Source organism: Lathyrus oleraceus, chromosome 6, assembly GCF_024323335.1.
Source record: "Lathyrus oleraceus cultivar Zhongwan6 chromosome 6, CAAS_Psat_ZW6_1.0, whole genome shotgun sequence".
Classification (NCBI taxonomy): domain Eukaryota; kingdom Viridiplantae; phylum Streptophyta; class Magnoliopsida; order Fabales; family Fabaceae; genus Lathyrus; species Lathyrus oleraceus.
Window position 1 is genome coordinate 269,386,302 of NC_066584.1, and position 20,852 is coordinate 269,407,153.

The 20,852-nt window shown below is 31.2% G+C and overlaps 1 protein-coding gene across 1 annotated transcript; it reads left to right on the plus strand.

The window, feature by feature from the left end:
- The first annotated feature begins 12,475 nt into the window (after positions 1–12,475).
- Positions 12,476–19,440, plus strand: LOC127093160 (DNA topoisomerase 1 alpha). Its single transcript, XM_051032064.1, has 16 exons — positions 12,476–12,718; positions 13,658–15,077; positions 15,296–15,490; positions 16,183–16,263; positions 16,547–16,606; positions 16,759–16,853; positions 16,963–17,119; positions 17,235–17,360; positions 17,469–17,549; positions 17,682–17,772; positions 17,852–17,985; positions 18,243–18,311; positions 18,425–18,514; positions 18,629–18,732; positions 18,818–18,986; positions 19,085–19,440. Exons 2-16 carry the CDS (start codon positions 13,701–13,703, stop codon positions 19,151–19,153), a joined length of 2,898 nt encoding a protein of 965 aa, XP_050888021.1. The 5' UTR covers positions 12,476–12,718; positions 13,658–13,700; the 3' UTR covers positions 19,154–19,440.
- The last annotated feature ends 1,412 nt before the right edge of the window (positions 19,441–20,852 follow it).

Genomic DNA, 20,852 nt, shown 5'->3' on the forward strand with positions numbered 1-20,852 from the left:
CCATAAAGGGACACCTTAGAGGGCGCTTTCTGGAAAAAGCGCCCTCTAAAGTTGTCAATTAAAGTGTTTAGAGGGTGCTTTCTGGAAAAAGCGCCCTCTAAAGTTGTCAATGTAAAGTGTTTAGAGGGCGCTTTCTAGACAAAGCGCCCTCTAAAGTTGTCAATGTAAAATGTTTAGAGGGCGCTTCCTACAGAAAGCGCCCTCTAAAGTGTTAGTTATTTTAAAAAAATTTGTTTGAAAAACAGTGGATATTTAATTGGTAACCTGTTCGCATGCTGCAAAAGTGTAAAATTCATATTGATTTCATCCTTTAATCCAATGTTATACACCATTAATCCATTGATATATACAACATGAATCCATTTATATACAACATTAATCCTCCATATATACAACATTAATATATGATTCTTTGATCAACAATATACAACAACATATTCATGATTTAGTAAAAGTACAACAACAATATACAACATATATACAACAACAGCATACAACAACAACATTCCATACATATATGTACAACAATATACAACCTAGCTATATGATTCTTTGATCAACAATGAATTGACACAATTCATCCTTCATTTCATCCAAATGAGCTCTTGAGTAAGATTTGTATTCCTCAAAGTACTACAATTAAGAGAATAAAACATATTCATGATTTAGTAACAAATTAGATGAAATATCCGATAATATTAAAATAAACCCTAAGTTATTATTCCATACCATTTTTGGGATGTCTATACGATTCAACGCAATGATATCTCTCATAAATCTCAATACAAAAAATCCGCAATCGACCGAATTATTTTGCTGAGGACACTACACAGAAAAACAAACAATATATATATAGTTAATTTCTTACAAACACTATTATAAGCAAAAAAACAAACACTATTATAAGCAAAAATAAGATACTTAATATATACCTGAACTCTGATCCAGGTAATGTCCTTCCTATTGCGATAATTCTTTTTCGATCTAAATTTTATTATTGCCCTAACAAAATAAAAACGTATATTGAGATCAATCTGACAGACATAATTAAATATACAAATACACACGAATATTTAGGGGAATTTCACTTACGCGTCAACCGTCTTCTTCATACTCGGATATTTACTCCAATCACCCGATAACGAATCGAGATAATACACTATTAGTCTCGAAAGATCCATAGCAACCAACACCCAGTGACCACTGTAAAATAAAACAAAAATTTAGATGAATGAAAATTTTCTACGTAAAAGATATACATAGATTAGAATGAAATTATTAGAAAGAAAATCTAACCCGTTGCCAGAATTAAACGGTAAAAAATACAAACTGGGTGTAGTATTATCGCCGGCCGCCATGAATCTATCGACTAGATCATTCTTTACGGATGTTGGATTTTTCGTTATTAACGTTGCGTTGATACGGGAAGCAGCAATAAAATTGAAACGGTTACACAATTCAGTTCCCCGCAGCAATGTTACATACATATACCTTAAATAGAAACATAATAAACATTAGACTACTCATTGAAATGTGTAAATAAATTGTTCAACTAAGTAAATTATAGATTGATCGGAGTACCATATGTATGTATGAATGACAGCGATGCGCAATTCGTCGTGTTTAAAAAGTTGTTGCATGTCCTCCTTTGCAATTATTTCGAAATGAGCAGCTCCGAAAACACCTTCATCAAAATCTATACTACGAATGGCCCCGTGCATAATATCGGACTCATTCACCATTTTCTCAAGACGCGTCATAATTTGAGATTTTGTCCCGGACGTCGTTGGAGGAATATCGTTACCAGCTTTTTTCAACTTTCGACCGGGAACCTAAAAATTCATATAAATTAAATCATGACTTTTTGTGATGCAACAGAATCGTTGCGTATATAATTCAATAGGTATATATATTTGTACCTCTTTTAGAGATGCAACCGACTCGATGCGTCTTGAAATCCCTTTACCAGCTTTATGCGTGGGTCTTGTAGGAGTCTAACATTACCATGTAATAAGGATTGATTAAATATCATAATTATAGCTGAATTGAAATGTGAATACTAAAGATTCATAATCATTTAGAACATATATACCTCGGCATCTGGGAAAATTAGATCTGACGGCCATCCAACAAAGGATCCGACTGCTTCTCGCATCAACGTTGTCTCTGAAACAACGTCAGGTAATGGTAGAAGCGCGTCGGTATCTAATACAAGGTCAACCGAAACTTTCATATATCCCACCGGGAGGGGATTATGGTGAAGTAATTCACCCGAAGTGTTGTGCACTTTTCCCTTGCCAACCATGCGATAAGTTGGTGACGATAGATACAGCTGACAAGGTGAAATGCCCTAAACCAATAATAAATGTTATTGTTAACGTGTATATGTGTCAAGTAAAAAAGTGCTATTTTAATTTCATAATAACATATATAATTACCTCGGGAAATTTCGGTTGACAATTGATACTAGCTCGGTCACTAGTATCTTTTGCCTCGGAGGCGCACCTTTCCTCTCTATACCTTGCATTCTCGTTTTACAGTTGGAGTACTTGTGCCCTTAACTCCGCCAAGGTCTCCATCACCTCTTTGTTGGTAGGATTTTTTGTTTTTGGTTTTTTATAAAATGACGACGGAGTCACACCAAAACCCTTACCCCTCACACGACCGGAATACTCAGGAACATTTAGTACTCGACTAAGTACGCTCCTGCAATCCTGGACCTCGGTTGAAGGTAAGGTTTGGGATAAAGTCTCCTGAAATATTATTAGAGGAGATTAAAAATGAATTATATGTCTAACAAAATTTTCGATATAATTAAAGAAATAATGTTACATATACTTACACATTCGTCATAAACAGTTTGGACCGCTTCAACGACAGCCCCATCCTTCCCAACCCGAGCAGCCTTCCATAATACGTGCTCCGGAAGAGATGTTGCGTCACTTTTCTCCTCGGCTAGCTACACATTGAATTAGATTATAAGATCATCAATTATAACATATTGTGACAATGTATAAGCTCATAGCATTTGAATATACTCACAATTCTTTGTTGTAACCGTGCATATCCCGTACGCCCTTTTTTGTACGGATACGCGGGTTTTTATGCCCTTTTCCGATTTATGTCGCTTACTTCCTGGATAAAAAAGTTTAAGGCATATTAGAACCAAGTAACTTAACAATTGTATAATACCATAATTAATAGACATTACATGGAATTTTTCGTTTCTTCATTTGGCGACAAAGTTATCCCATTCATCGGCTGAAATAATCTCGGCATACTTCATTGGCCGTTCTGCTTCAACAAATTTTCCTTCCTCATCCTTGAGAAATTTGTTGGACAAAAAGGATCGAAATCCTCGGAGTCTTTTTCCGGCCAATTGAATACAATATTTTTGCCGGCTTTCATCGATGTGAAAGGATCTCTAAAAAACATACACATGGAGTGTGTTATTATAAAGTAATATTATAACAATATATGGTCAACAAATAGTCAACAAAAAAAACATATAACAATATATGGTAAGTACCTGTATCTCAGACCATATTTTTTCTTTGCCAACCTTCAAGTCCGGACTTCTCCAATTATCACATGTAATCGGAATATGTTGTCGAACAAGGAAACCAATGTAACTTGCCAACATTGAACCGTTAGGCTCAATTAGTTGGTCTTCAGCACTCCAATGTACTTCAAATTTTACACCCTTGTCTCTTGCACGAATGATTGACTTCATAACAGTCAATCCTCGTTTGATTTCTTTTTCAACATTGTTACGTGATACATTCGCGTCATGGGTATCATCTTGGTTAGCCATTTTATCTGTAATATAGAAATGATTCAATAAGACCCAAGTAAGACAATGATTCAATACGTGAACACATTCATATACCTTCCATTTCTCTCATGTTACAACAATCTAAACTCTTTTTTTTTTATCATTATTGAATACAAACTCACATACACCTACTGCATGCAAAAGACCAATGCAAACTTATGGTGTTTGGAACATGAACAAACTTGCATCCATAATCATCAAACTTCCAAGCACAAGCTCAAACACACTTCAAATGATATCAGTTTTCAATCAGAAATAAAAAACTCAGTTTGCCCTAAATAACATTAATCAACATAATGCACAAAATGTAAAACTAAGTTTAGAAAAGGCCCTAATCAAACACATGAAGAAAGTGAACGGTAACGATGGAGAAGAGAAATACCTTCAAGGTGACGGTAACGATGGAGAAGAAAGTGAACAGTGACGGTGGACGCAGATAACTCAGTGAACGTGAACGCAGCAGCAGAAAAAGGCGACGGCGACGATGACGGTGAGGGAGGGAGAACGACGGTGAGTAATCGCAGTAGAGAGTAATCGCAGTAGAGAGAAAACCCAGTTACGTAAACGAAATAGCTTGTAGAGAGGGAAAATAAAGAGACATGCAGTATATGTTATAATTTTAATGTTTACTAAAGGGGACCTTAGAGGGCGCTTTTGTAAAAAAAGCGCCCTCTAAAGGGGGCCTAAGAGGGCGCTTCTGAAAGCGCTCTCTAAGGCTTTCCAAAAGCGCCTTCTAAACTGGAAATGTACATGGACTTAGAGAGCGCTTTTTTAAAAGCGCTCTCTAAGGGTAACCTTAGAGGGCGCTTTCACTAAAGCATCCTCTATTGTTGTCCCTCCATTTCCTCATTATTTTTTTTTTGGCTTCACTTTAGAGGGCGCTTTGTTACAAAAGCGCCCTCTAAAGGGGGCCTAAGAGGGCGCTTCTAAAAGCGCTCTCTAAGGCTTTCCAAAAGCGCCTTATAAACTGGAAATGTACATGGACATAGAGAGCGCTTTTTTAAAAGCGCCCTCTAAGGTTACCCTTAGAGGGCGCTTTCAATAAAGCGTCCTCTATTGGTGTCCCTCCATTTCCTCATTATTTTTTCGCTTCACTTTAGAGTGCGCTTTGTTACAAAAGCGCCCTCTAAAGTGCGCTGTCTATTCCAATAGTATGCTCCTTATTTTTTCTCTTCACTTTAGAGTGCGCTTTTGTAATAAAGCGCCCTCTAAGGGGCGCTGTCTATTCCAGTTTTTGGCGTAGTGAATGAAATGTCAAATAAAAATGTAAGTTATATAACATTTTTTTATAAAAAGTAAATTAGCCAAACTATCATAATACCTTTATTATTTTTAGCATCTCATCTTTGTAAGTCCAGGACATGTCTTTCAAAGATTTGAAGTGGATGGGAGCATATTGAGCACTTCTAGCCAAACTACCTATGAAACGAGTAAAACTTGTCGCTTCCTCACTAGTTGGTCGACCATAATTATCTAAATAACAATTATGAAATCGTCTTTATTTCCCATATATCTAACATTCTTGTTGGACCTCTAACTAGTTTAGGTTCTTGTTGGACGTCTAACTCGTTTAAGTTCTTATTGGCACATCAAATTTTTATCATTCTGCAGAAAACTATTGTACTATTATAATGACATAAGTTGTACAAATCGAAAATAACAAATACAAGGATCAAACCACATAACAGTGTTTCTCTTTGGCATTCTATTCAACATATCTCTTGCAGGATTCAAGCAACCATATTTTGCATACATGGAAGTTACAAGAATGACTCAAAAGTGAATTGAATGATATCTATATGTAACAACAAAAGAACAAATTGACCAATCTAATAACTTCCTAAAATTAAAAGTTTCAGGAAACTTATCAATCAAATTTTTGAAAAGTAACAAACAATCGGTAAGAGTATTTTCGACGAGCCATCGACGAAGATAATATTTTTTATCTCGGTTAGGACTCTTCGACGGAACAACAGGCTCAATGTTACAGAATCACTGATGAAAGACAAGTTAAGATAAAATTAAGTTAAATTGATAAAGAATATACCTTCAAAAGCTGATATCTTACGAAAACAAGAGATGAGGTAAAGAGATGTCTACTGGTAAAATTGAGAAGAGACGATAATTGTTAATTAAAGAGAAACTGCAATCTCATCAAATTTTAGGTTAGGATTCGGTTACTGAAAAGTTTAGCGCTGATTTTGAGCGACAAATTTCCCTTTAGTTCTTTCGGGAAAAAGTTTAGCACGAGGGATTTTTTAAGATTTTTTTGTAAGCAACTTTTTCTTTTTTTTAGTTTAGTTTAGTTTTTTTTCTTACAAACATCGTCTTAACTAATTATGTATATTTTTTAATTGAAATGTTTTATATTAATTAAAAAACTTTATTTAAACCATTTTTATATTATAATACTTTAATTAAAATAAAAAAAGTATATTAACAAAAAAGGTATTAAAGATATTGATTTTATTAAAAATTAATTTAAGTATTAATAAAATTTGTTGATATTTTTTGCATAAAAATATAATAGTATTGATTTAAACTCTAAATTAAATTTGATCAAACAAATTAAAATGTGTTGATATTTGTTTGCATAAAAAATGTAATACTATATATTTTAAATTTAATTATAGTTAATAAAAATAGTTTTATCTTTGCCAAATTGATAATAAACTATAAACTAAAACAAATAATTGTTAAAGTCTTGGGTTCGAGCCCTAGTTACGATGATATTTCTTTTATTTTATATTTTATTTTCCATATATGATGTTTACACCAATGGCCTACTAAAATATTTGTGGGTAAATCACAACTATAATACGACTTTTTTTGGTAGTGTGTAAAATAATATTACATATACAACAAATCAAAATCTTTATATTTTTCATGTCATATCAGTATTTTAAAATAAAAACGTGATTTGGCGGGATACATGTCCATCATTGGTTTACAACATAACATTATTTTACACTATCAATGCACATTATATTTTCTCTACTTAGAGTTTTAAGATAGTACTCAGAGAATGTAAAAGAATATAACACATGCATAAAAAATTAAATAAAATATAAATTTTTAGAGTTTATTTAACCAACTTAGTTATATAAAAGAGTTAAATAAAGTAATTAAATATAAATGGCAACTTACTTGCGTTTTTCTAGAGCATTCATCGACATGTTTGTCAGTTTCTCTAGTACGAGTCTTCTCATGAAACTCATTAATTAGTTTTTCTAGTACGAGTCTTCTCATAAAACTCATTAATTAGTGGGGTTCTCCATTCTACTTAATCTAATTAATACAATAAATAAATGCAAATATAATTTTAAAAAAATAGTGTTCATGATTACCACCCGCTGAGCATATTGGGAAACACGTATACTCCTTGTTGCATGATTGCAACCTCCTACTTCAGAGTCTTTAATTTTTCTTTGATTTTTTTAGATTTTTTTCTTAAGCATATATGAATCCCAATATACAAGTAGTTCTTGACATCTTGCCTATCTAATAAGGACGAATCATTTTTTGTTACCAACCAAATCTAGCACGCCTGAAAATGTTAGAAAGTTGGGGTGGATGCTCTAATACGAAAATTATGTTCAATCTTATATTCATCTCTTATGTACCAAGTATGTCTTGCCTTTCCTGTAAGAAGGAGGAGACAAGAGAAGTTACACCTAAATTAAACCACAAATTTGATCAAGTCATCATCAAAATCAATCATCTATTTTGGTGGATTGGGATTTTCACCCCATCAACACCCAAGATTCATTGAATTTGATGAGACATGAAGTCAAAATCATCATGATCAAAGACCAACAGAAGTTCACAAGGTAAAAAAAATTTAAAATGCAATTAAATGAAATAAAAATGCATTAAAAATATTTTTAAAATAGAAATAAAATGGAAAATCCACAAAGTCCTTCAAAGCACCAAATAAATGATCAAGAGAATTTTGGAAGGTTGAAAATAAAATGAGAAACATATAATAAAAATTTCAGAATTAAAAAAATGCAGAAAAGTATTTTTAAACCAATTAAAATAAAGGAGAAAGAAGAAGTTCATAAAAATTAGAAAATCAACGAAATAATTATGGAAAAGTAAAAATAAGATGAAGAAAAATAAAAATAAAATTTAGAAATTATTTTGGGATTTTTTGGATAAAAAATGAAATTACTATAAATTTTTAAAGAAAAACAATTTAAAATAATAAAAGAAAAATAATTAAAATCAGAAAAAACCAGGAGCGTTGGATCACGCCTCATTATTTGACGTGGCAGATCCAACACTCCAAATGTTAAGAAACACGATGGAACACACTACAAGCCAAACACAGGATCCAGTTTGAATTTAACCAATCAAAACATTCCAAAATGACAATGTGTCTAGTCCAAACTCAAACCATCTGAGAGATACTCTGGTTGTCTTCTCCGGTAAGCTCTCACCGAAGTTTCATTATTTTGTAAATTCAAGACACGAGACCACCACCATTGTGATCCTCTTCTCATCTTAAATTCAATCTTATGCTTCAAATTCGTTCATGTGAACTGAGCAAAGGGAATTTTAAAGAAGTTTCAGAAACAAGCAAGCCACGAAAAATAAAATTAAATGATGAACATGATCAATCAACATCAGATAAGTTAGGGGAAAGCATCAGAGAGTGAAAAACAACTATTTAGATATTGTTTTTTTTCTTCTTAAATCAATTTTTTTAAATGGTTTTTTATATAGACAAGTGATATTTTTTAAATGGTTTTTCTTATATCAACACTTTATTTTAAATGGTTTTTTATATAGACAATTATTTTAACGGTCTAAATAGACATTAACTACATTTTTTAATATGCATGAAATTAATAAATAAAGTTATAATTTAACACATATTAAATATTCATCTTGATCTTTAAAACTATTAAATAGTTTATTTAATTGCTTAAAAAAATAGTTAATTTAATTCTTAATTTGTTATTAAAAAAATCACTAAAGATATACTCCATTTAAAAATATACTCCTTTTGTCACAATTTAATAAAAACTATATTTATAGTTTTTATTTTAAATGTTAAAATAAATCATACTTATATTTGTTTGATTATTCAATATTTTACTTATATAGTTGTCAAAAATTATTTAATATAATTTAACATTGATTTAAATTTACATCTACTTCAATATATTGCATATATACATTTCATTATTATTTATATTAAAACATTTTAATATATTGATTTATAGAAATATATAATTTCACATTTATTATATCTTATTCGTATAAATAATATTACTATATCATTTTTATATTTAGATTTTTAATTTTTTTTTGTCTAATTATTATAATGTATGAATCCATATTTATATATTTATATTTATATTTTTATTACATATTTACATTTATGTTTTTACATTTTTATATCTTTATTATATTTATATTTATATATTATCCTATTTTTAAATCATATTTTTATATCATATTTTTACTTTTTTTGTACAATTAAAGAAAATAAAAGTAAATATATTTAAAATAATATATGAATCCAAGCATTTGAAAAATGTGTTATTTTTTTATTATTTCTATTACTAATATTTTTATTTTGAAATTACTTTTAATTTAAGATACAATATTTGCTAAGGAAATAAATGAAAGGTGAGCTATATATTATTGATGTAATAATTTGACTAATATTTGAATAATTTTGTTTTTCTTTTTATTCATTCTTATTATAATTTGAAAACAAATGCGCATAGTTCATCCGTACCCGAGTAAGTGCACGAGTATCTAGACCAGAATTCGTGCGGAACCACGAGTTATTACATTTTTTTATCAAATAAAAAAAATAAAAGTAAATATATTTAAAATAATATATGAATCCAAACACAGTCAAAATATATTTATTTATGTTACTAATATTTATTTATACAATTAAAATAATATTTACAAATATTATGTTATTAGTTGATATTTATAAAAACTAAATGATTACATAAATATTTTTATAAAAAAAGTTAAAATAAAATTAATATTTACACACGGAAAAATATACTGTTGATCCAAATATTTATATATATGGAACATCTATATTTATGCTCCAAATATAAATAAAAATATGTTTTTCTTTTAAAAATAATAAACTTTATTGATTAAATAATTTTGTTTTTCTTTTTTTTTTTCATTCTTATTACATTTTAGAAACAAATGTTCATAACAAATCAGTACCGTGCGAACACACGAGTATTCAGACCATAATTCGTGCAACTCACATATTATTACATATTTTGTACAATTAAAAAAATGAAAGTAAATATATTTAAAATAATGTATGAATCCAAACACGAAAAAAATGTGTTGTTTTTTAATTATTTATGTTACTGATATTTTTATTTTTAAATTATTTTTTAATTTAAGATATAATATTTTTTAAAATAATAATAGAAAAAATGAGTTATATATTATTGATGTAATCATTTCACTAATATATATTATTAATGAGAAATGTTATTTTTAAATTAATGAGTGAATCTTGATTATTTTTTTTGTAAATGAGAACAAGTGTTTTTTATCTAATTATTTTTATAAATAATGTCAAAACAATAATAATATCACCTACAAGATTATATATCGTTTATCAAAATATTTTTATATATGGAAAAATCATATTTAAAACTAATAAACTCTTTTGGTAAAAAAATTGTTTTTCTATTTTATATTCTTATTATATTTTAAAAATAAATGTGCGTAACACATTAGCATCCGTGCAAATGCACGGATATTCGACTAGTTATTGATGATTTTTGTTCCCACAAATTGGACACACAAAAATATCATTTAAAAAAAATATTTATGTAGGTTTTTTCTCCATTTTTTGAGATTTTGTTTTTACCCCTAATAGCATCCGATAAACAAAAATAATTAGGGATTCTTGTACTAAAAAATGCTACTGATGGTAAAAAAAAAAACCCGCAAATATATATGGTATTAAAATGCATATGCTAAATTATAACTTTGGTCCCTTAATTTTATCTAATTCACGAAATTAGTTATCATATTTTAAATTCAAACAGTTTTGTCCTTCTATTTTAATTCAAACAGTTTTAGTCTCTCTCACGTTTTTTTATAAAAAAAATCGATGAGATGTTTGTTTTTTAACTTATATTTTTTTTTCTATAAAGTTCAACAATATGTTTATATACAATAATTTGTCATGTTTCACAAGTAATTTGTCTTTTAAAAAATGAAAACATCAGTAATTTTAAATGCAAAAGTATAAGAGGGGGACCAAATCCATTTAAATTTAAAATAAGAGAATCAAAACTGTTAAAATTAAAAATAGAAAGATCAATTTCGTAAATAAGATAAAATAGAGAAATCAAAACTGTAATAAAGACAAATACACATCTCTTTCCTTTGCCGCAATAAAAAAACCACATTACATCTCTTTACATTTAATTATTATCCTTTCTCTCTATATTTTTTTTAATATAATATAATTTTATTATTTGTTATGTTAATCTACTTTAGTATGTTGACAAATTTAAATAATCTTTTTATTAATTCTAATATATTTATATAATTATACCTTCTCTTTTTTATATATTATTTAATTTAATAATATAATTATATTTTAATAATTAAATATTATTTGAATAAGTATATTAGGAGCGATTTTTTTGGTGGCCTAAAAATAGGTGTTAGTTGTGACTTTTGGCAACGGATAATATCTTTTATAAAAAAATTAAATAATAGTTGGAGGATTTTTTGTCCGCTAAAAATATCTTTTTCAAAAAAATAGTGAAGAAATTAAATGAGGTCTAGAAGGCTTTTAGGCCATCGATAATGTCTGATAATTGTGCGGATTTTGTATTGCCGATAACATTTGTAATAATCATTTTTCTGTAATAAAAAGTCGTCGAAAATGTGTATTATTGGGATTTTTGGTTGTTTGCAGGGGCTTATGACGGTGGAAAATTAAGGTTTTATTTATAACGGATGATATCAAATCTCAAACCAATCATAATCATGTTGTAACGTTCTGAAGTTTTACTCTAAATTGAGTGAATTTTATGAAAGTTTGATTAGACTAAGAGAATACATATTTGTAAATCTAATAAGACTAAGAAAGAATATAGTAAAGTCCTTTGAGATCAAAAAATTATTCATGCAAGACTTTGAACGATTATAACTAAAACATAATAGTAAAGTATCATAATTGTGAGGACTAGACTAACCCACTTTAAATTAACATTTTAACTAAAACATAATAGTAAAGTATCATAATTGTGAGGACTAGACTAACCCACTTTAAATTAACAAGGATAATATAAGTAATGTATCTATCATTAACTCTTTACTTTATAACTATATAATTATCTCTTGCATTTATCAGTTTATGTTTAAACATCCTAAAGTTACACTACTTACTTAAAAAATTTCATAAACTCACCATTGTTTTGATTCTAAAGTTAATCTTGAGAATCTTTCTTATTAAAACAAATAAGAAAGGGTCAAGTGTCCATTTCGATTGAAACCCATTCGGTTGATTTGGATATATATGGGCTTAGGTCCATTAGTATAATGGGCTCAAATCATCAATAATAGGCCCATTGGGTAAAGTTAAAAAAGACAAAAAAAAAGTTGATGTTTTGAACAAAAACAAAACATTGTAACTTGTAGAAAGGAAAATATATACAATAGATGTTAGATAATCAGGTCACCGGAAACCCGAGCTCCGAATCACCTTTCCTGCCACAACTGTTCCTCAGCTACTTTCCGACCCCTCTTCCCTTCTCCCCCACCACCACAAATTCTCAACCTCACTCAACTCCATCTTCTTCATCAACCATAACTAAACCAAAACCCCAAGGATTCACCCTCCATTTTCATCAATTTTCAGTTACCCCTCTTTTCCCTCTTTCCTATCTAATCTTTTAATTTCCCCCCCTTTTTTTTCCGTTACTTCTTCATATTGTAGCTCGTATCGAATTTCTGTTCATTCCACTTGCTTCTCTTGTTTCTGTAGAATACATATGTTTTCGATCTTATCTGTTTCTGCATTTTCTTTCCTTTTTGCATGCAATTTATCTTATTCCAATCATTGGCATTAGGTTTTAATTAGTATTAAGATTGAAAAGTTCGTATTTTTATTTTATGTTTAGTTGGTTGTGGAAATTTTGTCTTAAGCTTGCTCTAATATATGAATACAAACTTATACACATTCTTGGTGTTAATTTAGGCTTATTATTGACTTGGTTTTGTTTCAATTCAGATATTTTGTATGGATTTTGCTGATTTGAATTTTCAATCTTCCTTTTGTGTTCCAGTTTGTGTTTTCTGTTTTTCTGCACATTTATGTTATTTAATTTGTTGAGACCGGTAGTACTCTATTTCTTTTGCCCTAGGATTTAAGCATTTGGCAGTGTTATCATCCGGGGATAACAGGAAATTGTGGTTTGTTCAAATTCTGATATGCTATAGCTCTTTAGCCGCTATTTAAATGCCCTAAGTTTGATATATATGGTTCATATATTCTTAAGTTTGAGGCGATAATTGGTATTCGGGTGTTCGTATTGGTTCATGGGGCTGCATCGTTAGCATAAAGATTATTATGGTATCTTAAAGTCATTTTATATACCGAAGGTTTAAATTGACAACTATGTGAATGTTTCTGAAGTTCAGTTGACTTCAGAATTCAATGTACACATGCATTCACTTTCGCTATTATATAGAATTGATAATTTCTCGTTGTTGTTGTTGTTAATGTTTGCTATGTGATTTTAGTATAGTAACTAGTAATTGGCCTGGAACTTATAATTTTCTTGCTTTTTCCCCCAGAACTTGTTGTGATGTACATGCTATGACATTCCGTAGTTGACAAATGGCTGTGGAGGCTTCTGGTAAGTTAAATATGTCGCACGAATTTGATGATGATGATGGGCCGGTAATTTTTAAGAGGAGTTCTGCGTCGAAGAGTAATCAATTACATTCAGAAGTGAGGAAGTCAACTTCTCATAGTCATGATGGACGGCCGTATAAAAAGACCTCTGACGTGCCTTCTTCAAATGGCCAAAGTTCTAGCTCACAAAATGGAAAACTTGTCCCATCATCTTCTAAGGCATATGCCGCTGAATCTTCTGTGAGTGTAACAAAAGCATCACCGTCAGTTCTCAAAACCTATGTGAGGTCCCCTTCAGCAAATAAAATTCCATCATTTGGAAATAAAAAAGAGTCTCTTTTAGAAAAGAAAATTCCGATTCAAGTTAAAGAGGAAAAGAATTCTACCAAACATCTTAAAGAAGACAAATGTGAAGATTCGGATGACGAGGAGGATAATATGCCATTGAGTGCTAGGATGAAGATGAACAATGACAATGCTAAGAAAACAACTCCGGTTGTTGTAAAGAAATCTTATGAAGACAATGCTAAGAAAACAACTCCTGTTGTTGTAAAGAAACCTTATGAAGACTCTGATGACGATGATACTCCTTTGTCAGCAAGGTTGTCACAGAATACTAATTTGGGAAAATCTAGTTCTAATTATAATGCCGCCGATCAGAAGAAACCATTTCCAAAAGTTCTGATTGGACATCAATATGGTTCCAATGCTAGTACTAAACAGGAAAGGCCATCTACACTGCCTGTTAAGAGACCACTTGATAAGATTGACTCCTCGCACTTTTCTGGTAAGAAGTCAAAACCCTCAGATCCAACTCCATCAATTAATGCTAAACAAACATCGGTGAAATCTGAGCCAAAGGTTGAGGATGATGATGATGATGATGATATTCCATTGTCTGTTAAGAGACCACTTCATAAGATTGATTCATTGCACTCTTCTAGTAAGAAGTCAAAACTCTCAGATCCAACTCCATCGACTAATGCTAAACAAACATCTATGAAATCTGAGCCGAAGGTTGAAGAGGATGATGATGATGATGATATTCCTCTTTCCCAAAGAATGAATAAGTTAGCCGCACCAGTGGATAAACCAACTTCCTTGAAGAAGTTGACAAATGTCACTAAAGTCAATAAAAGTGCTGCTCCATCTTTTAAGAAAAAGGCCAATTTCAAAAAATCAGGCAACAAATCAGAACAATTCAAATCTACTAAACTTACTCCGAGCTCTGGTGATGGGCAGAAAAAATGGACTACTTTGGTTCACAATGGTATCATCTTCCCACCTCTTTACAAGCCTCATGGGATAAATATTCTCTATAAGGGGAAGCCAGTGACTTTGACCCCTGAGCAAGAGGAGGTATGAGTTTGTCTGTGAAAAATGTTTACACGGTTTTGGCGACTGTTTGATCTTGCTTTTTTGTTTTGTTTTTATTGAGAATTCCAAGAGTTTTTTTTTCTTTCTATATTTTTAGTTTGTGAAATTTAGGCGAGTCAAGTATTTCAATGTGAGAATTCTCACATTAGTAAGTCTTTTTCTCAGAGTTAATATGAACTTGGAATATCATATATATGCAGGTTGCCACATTGTTTGCGGTCATGCGGGATACAGATTACATGCAAAAAGAAAAATTCAAGGAAAATTTTTGGACTGACTGGCGGAAGTTGCTGGGAAAGAATCACGTGATTCAGAATTTGAATGATTGTGACTTTACACCGATTTATGATTGGTACCAAATTGAAAAGGAGAAGAAGAAACAACTGAGTACAGAGGTAAGTTGTTTTGTGTATTCTCATTTGAAAATGATCAAAGTGAATATCTCCAAGCATCTTTTGTTTTTTAAGTAGATTTTTTTCGTGCTTTCTAATATCACATACAGAGACAATTGTTGAGATTTAATTTTATGTTTAGCTAGCTTAGTTCTGTATTCTCCAAATCATTGAGTTTTTTCCTCTGGGAGTGGGCTGGAATGTTGTTGAATTTGGTGTATCAGCAGGTGTCCGTGTATCTCACACAGTATCAGCGAGTTTAATGTCCAACCTTGCAACTTTTCCACTTTCCCAACAAAATGTGTTCTGCGTTGGGTTGAGGATCATTTTTGCATAGCATGTAGAGTTATGTGTTTCAACAATCTGACTTATAGTTGTATCTGACAACTATAAATAATAACGTATATCATACTTTGCTTCACTTTATTGATTTTTTAACAATCTTCTGGAAAAAAGTTGAGATGAATCTAGGCTACTTTATAAAGTTTAAGTGGTAAATCTCATACTCCCTTTGAAGCTTTTTTATTTTAATTGATGTGGTTTGTTCTGGATAATACAGTCGGAGGATACATCTTTATGCAAGTATGTGCCTTTTGTGAAGCTTTTTCTTAGTTAGCTTGAGATGTGATCATTAGTGTCATTTATTTATTTATTATGCCAAAGTTTTGACCTTTTTTTTTCTTTCTTTTTATCAGGAGAAAAAGGCCCTAAAGGAAGAGAAAATGAAACAAGAGGAGAAATACATGTGGGCTATTGTTGATGGTGTTAAAGAGAAGGTTTAATCTTCTCTCCTTTCTCTGCTGAATAAAACCCCTTTCCCTGCATCACTTGAAAAAATGTTGCCTAGTTTTTGCCTTAGAATTTGTACAGCTTTGAAAATAAAGAAAGTATACTTTTTAACTTGAAGGGGTCATGTGTTCATAATGTTTAACCTTTTATCTTTTCTCCTATTGACCTTTCTCTATCTAAGCTTTTACTTTCGAAATGTTCTTATGAAACTTAGTTTCAAATTTTTTTCTTGGTAAGCTTTTTATGATTGATTTTCGTTAATTCTTTTAGGTTGGCAATTTTAGAGTTGAACCTCCAGGATTGTTCCGTGGACGTGGAGAGCATCCCAAGGTTGTTATGATAATTGCTATTGTTATTGGAAATAAAAACATGTAAACAAACTTCAGATGTAATGGTTTTCATGAATTTTAGGTGAATCTTGAGAGTTTTTACTAGTATCCGACAAATTTTGACACTTAACTACTTATACTTTATGTTATTAGATGGGCAAAGTGAAAAGACGCATCACTCCAAATGATGTCATAATTAATATTGGAAAGGATGCACCAATTCCTGAATGTCCTATTCCCGGTGAAAGGTATTATTGCTCAAATCTTCTTGGTGAACAAGTCTTGAAAGAAAATGAATAGTGCAAATTGATAGTCATTGTTATGTTCTGAAATCATTGATTTGTGTTCCCTTGGCAGCTGGGGGGAGATAAGACATGATAATACAGTTACTTGGTTAGCCTACTGGAATGATCCAATCAATCCAAAGTTATTCAAATATGTGTTTCTGGCAGCTAGTAGTTCTTGGAAGGGTCAAAGCGACAAGGAAAAGTATGAAAAAGCAAGGATGTTGAAGGTGCTTTCATGCTCTTTGTTTATCAGCTTTTATTAAATATACTTTTCACATGATATTTTGTATGATATTTAAAAGAACCTGTTTAATTATGCAATACCTTGACTTCTGGGTGCAGAGTTATATAGGGAACATCAGGGCTGCGTATACGAAAGATTTCACAAATAAAGATATTACGAAGCAGCAAATAGCTGTTGCTACTTATTTTATTGACAAACTAGCTTTGAGGGCTGGCAATGAGAAGGTACAAAGAAATACCTCTTCTCTATTTCTTTTCACTGCCTTTATCGTCTGAAAATGACCTCGACTTTTGCAAATCCAATATAGTTGCTTATCATTTACATTTCCTCAGGATGATGAAGAAGCCGATACAGTTGGTTGTTGTACATTAAAAGTAGAAAATGTGACTGCAGAAGGCCACAACAAGTTGAAGGTATTCGAGCTTCAATATCTATCTACGTTTGTCTGTTTCTTAGGTTGAGGAGGATGAACAGCACTACACTACATGTGATTTTTTCTTAAGTTTCGGATAATAATGTCATGTTTCCTTGCTGGATTAATGCAGTTTGACTTCCTTGGTAAAGATTCAATCAAGTATGAAAATACAGTTGAGGTGGAGCCTCCTGTTTACAATGCCATTTTGAAGTTCCAGAAAGGTGGGAAAATGGTTACCCTCTTTGATATACTGTCTATGAAACTAAAGCTCATTAAGTATCTTCTTTTCTCAATTATCAGATAAACGTCCTGGTGATGATCTTTTCGACAAGCTGGATACAAGTATATTAAATGCTCATCTGAAGGAACTCATGCCCAACCTGACAGCAAAAGTCTTCCGTACATTCAATGCATCATTCACTTTGGATGATATGGTAAACGTGCTTTGAAACTAATACCCAGAAATACACATTCCCATCAAAAAGAGATTACTATATTCTCTTCTATACTTTATGTACTGTCAATTAATTTCTTTGTCATTTGTGTCAATGCTGTATTACTGCCTCTTTTAAAAGCTATATTGAACACATCTCGATCTCTAAAAGATCAAATTAAAGGTTTTGTTGATTTTATTCTGCCATGTAATCTTAGAACTTGTATATTAAATTTTCTTTGAATTGTGTGACGGCAGTTGAATAAGGAAACTAAAGATGGAGATCTTGCAGAAAAAATTGTTGTCTATCAGCATGCAAATAAACAGGTAGGTAGACTTCACAAAATTCCTTTTTGATTCCTTTGTTAACGTGTAGTGCGCAGATTGTTGTGTATTTTACTGGTTTGCTAAGTTGCATTGATGTGTCTTTTCCATAACAGGTTGCAATCATTTGTAATCATCAACGTAGTGTTTCAAAATCTCACAGTGCACAAATTTCAAAGTTGAATGAAAAGATTGATGAACTTCAGGTGAAATACTATTTAGAATTTCGAAACCTGGGTGTGGATGAATTTCTCATTGCTTGAAATTTAGAGGGCAAAGCAAGTACACATTCTTGGGGCTGACATATTTTTTAATTGTAGGCTCTTATGAAGGAGCTGAAAACCGATTTGGACAGGGCAAGAAAAGGAAAGCCGCCTCTAAAGAGTTCAGATGGAAAGAACAAAAGGAACTTGACTCCTGAAGCGTAATATACATCTTTCTCAGCATTTGTACACATTATAATTATTAAGTGTAATTTGCAATTGTGATTTACGTAACATAACATACAGGATAGAGAAAAAGATGGATCAAACCAGTGCAAAAATTGATAAAATGCAACGTGATATGAGGACGAAAGAAGATCTAAAAACTGTGGCACTCGGCACGTCCAAGATAAACTACTTAGATCCCAGGATAACAGTTGCCTGGTGCAAGCGGCACGAGGTTCCTATTGAAAAGGTCTGGACTTCTTCACTTATTACGATTACACTTGATGAATATAACTCTGATGTTTGATTTTGATTGGCATATGACTAACATAACCCTGAAATGTGCAGATTTTCAGTAAAACTCTGCTGGAAAAATTTGCTTGGGCAATGGATGTGGATCCTGACTTCAGATTCTGAGACCTATAAGATGGAGGCATACAAATACAATTATGCAGGGGAAAAACATTTTTTTTTACTTGTTCCTTCTACATGAAATGAAATAATTTTTTTTTTCTTTTTTATTAAGTTCGGCGGAAATTTATGTTGCAAATTCTTGATCTAATCTAATTCGGGGTGAGTTGTCCCTGTCCCCTTGTTCACGGCCTGTCAACCATTCATATTTATAAGTTCATGCACTGATAACCATTGTTAAATTTGGAAAATGAGACAACTTGTTGTTTAATTTATTATGTGTGATTGCTTTCTGGAGGTTGGGTTTGGATCTCATGCTGCTCATATTTTGGTCCTGATTGGATAAACCACTTGTTTGCAGCTTACAATATGCACTTATCATGATAAGTACTTTTGTATAACTTAATTTTATAGCAGAGGAAAAAATAAAGGTACATTATATTTGTATATGCTATAAATTGTTTTTTAACTTGTATTAAACTTATGAGAATAAGTTGAAAATTATTCAAGAACATTGTAAGTTATTCGAATCATATCGGAACATCCATGTCTCAGTAATGTTTTCTTTGTAATTTTTCATTGATGACTATTTTTGTAGTGTTTGGTTATATTTAATAAAGAGTCGTTGTGAATTCCCCCCTCCATTTTGAGAGTTTTTATGCTGGAAAATAAATTCTATAGGAATATTCAAGTATTAAAAAGTTAGTCTGCCCGGATGTTGGTGAAGGACACATTAATTATTTTATAGCTCTTAAAAAACATGAATTTCCTCACGGTAAAAGATGATATTTTTTTTGAAACAATGAGCTAAAGCTTTTGCCAATCATCTTTGATAACCAATCAACTTTTGTTCTCGAGAGATCTATTCTTAATAATGCGATTTATTCATAATAATGCTATGGTAGTTATTGAGGTGGTTCAGTCAAAAACGAAAGACAGTGGTTCATCATATGAAGTCAAAGATAAAAGGCAAAAATTGTGATGTGGCTTTTAAATATGAAGTCAGAGATGAAAAGCAAAAATTGTGATGTGGCTTTTAAATTTGATATTAGTATAGCTTATGATAAAACTGATTGAGGAAATTTGTATTAGCACATCTCGTAACTGCTCCTTTATCCTTGCTTCACCTTCCTTAATTATAGCAGCAACTATTAATTTAGAAATATTGTATAATTATTATATATTCAAATTAGCCATTATATGTGTTGATTTGTTGCCTTAGTTTTAGCTGATTTGTTATACTATTATTGACAACAAATTAATTTCTATAAGTTGTATCTCCTATTTATTCCATTCATGATTCACGTAAATGACATAACAAATATACACTTTCTGTATATTCTATATGGTATCAGAATAGCCATTGCTTCACAGCTTCTTCTTTTTTCCGATCCTTATCATGGCAGCTCCAAACAACAACTCTAACCTTAAAGAACTTATGGAATTCAACACAAATTCTCACCTTCCAATTAAGTTAAATGGAACCAATTATCCTGCCTGGTACAAACAGTGCAGCGCCCTTCTCATTGCTCGTGACCTTGAAGGTTATGTTACAGGCACAAAGAAGTGTCCTCCTGCTACCATTGTTACCAGTGAAACTACATCACCAAATCCTGATCATTCCTTATGGATCAGACAAGATAAACTAATTTATCTTGCTCTTCTTGGCTCGTGTGATTTTGAAGCACGATCTGTCATGGCGGCT

Coding starts and splice junctions, on each gene's coding strand:
- LOC127093160 (XM_051032064.1), top strand. CDS start 13,701: ATGGCTGTGGAGGCTTCTGGTAAGTTAAATATGTCGCACGAATTTGAT. Junction 15,078..15,295: donor TGACCCCTGAGCAAGAGGAG/GTATGAGTTTGT, acceptor ATATATATGCAG/GTTGCCACATTGTTTGCGGT. Junction 16,264..16,546: donor TTGATGGTGTTAAAGAGAAG/GTTTAATCTTCT, acceptor TAATTCTTTTAG/GTTGGCAATTTTAGAGTTGA.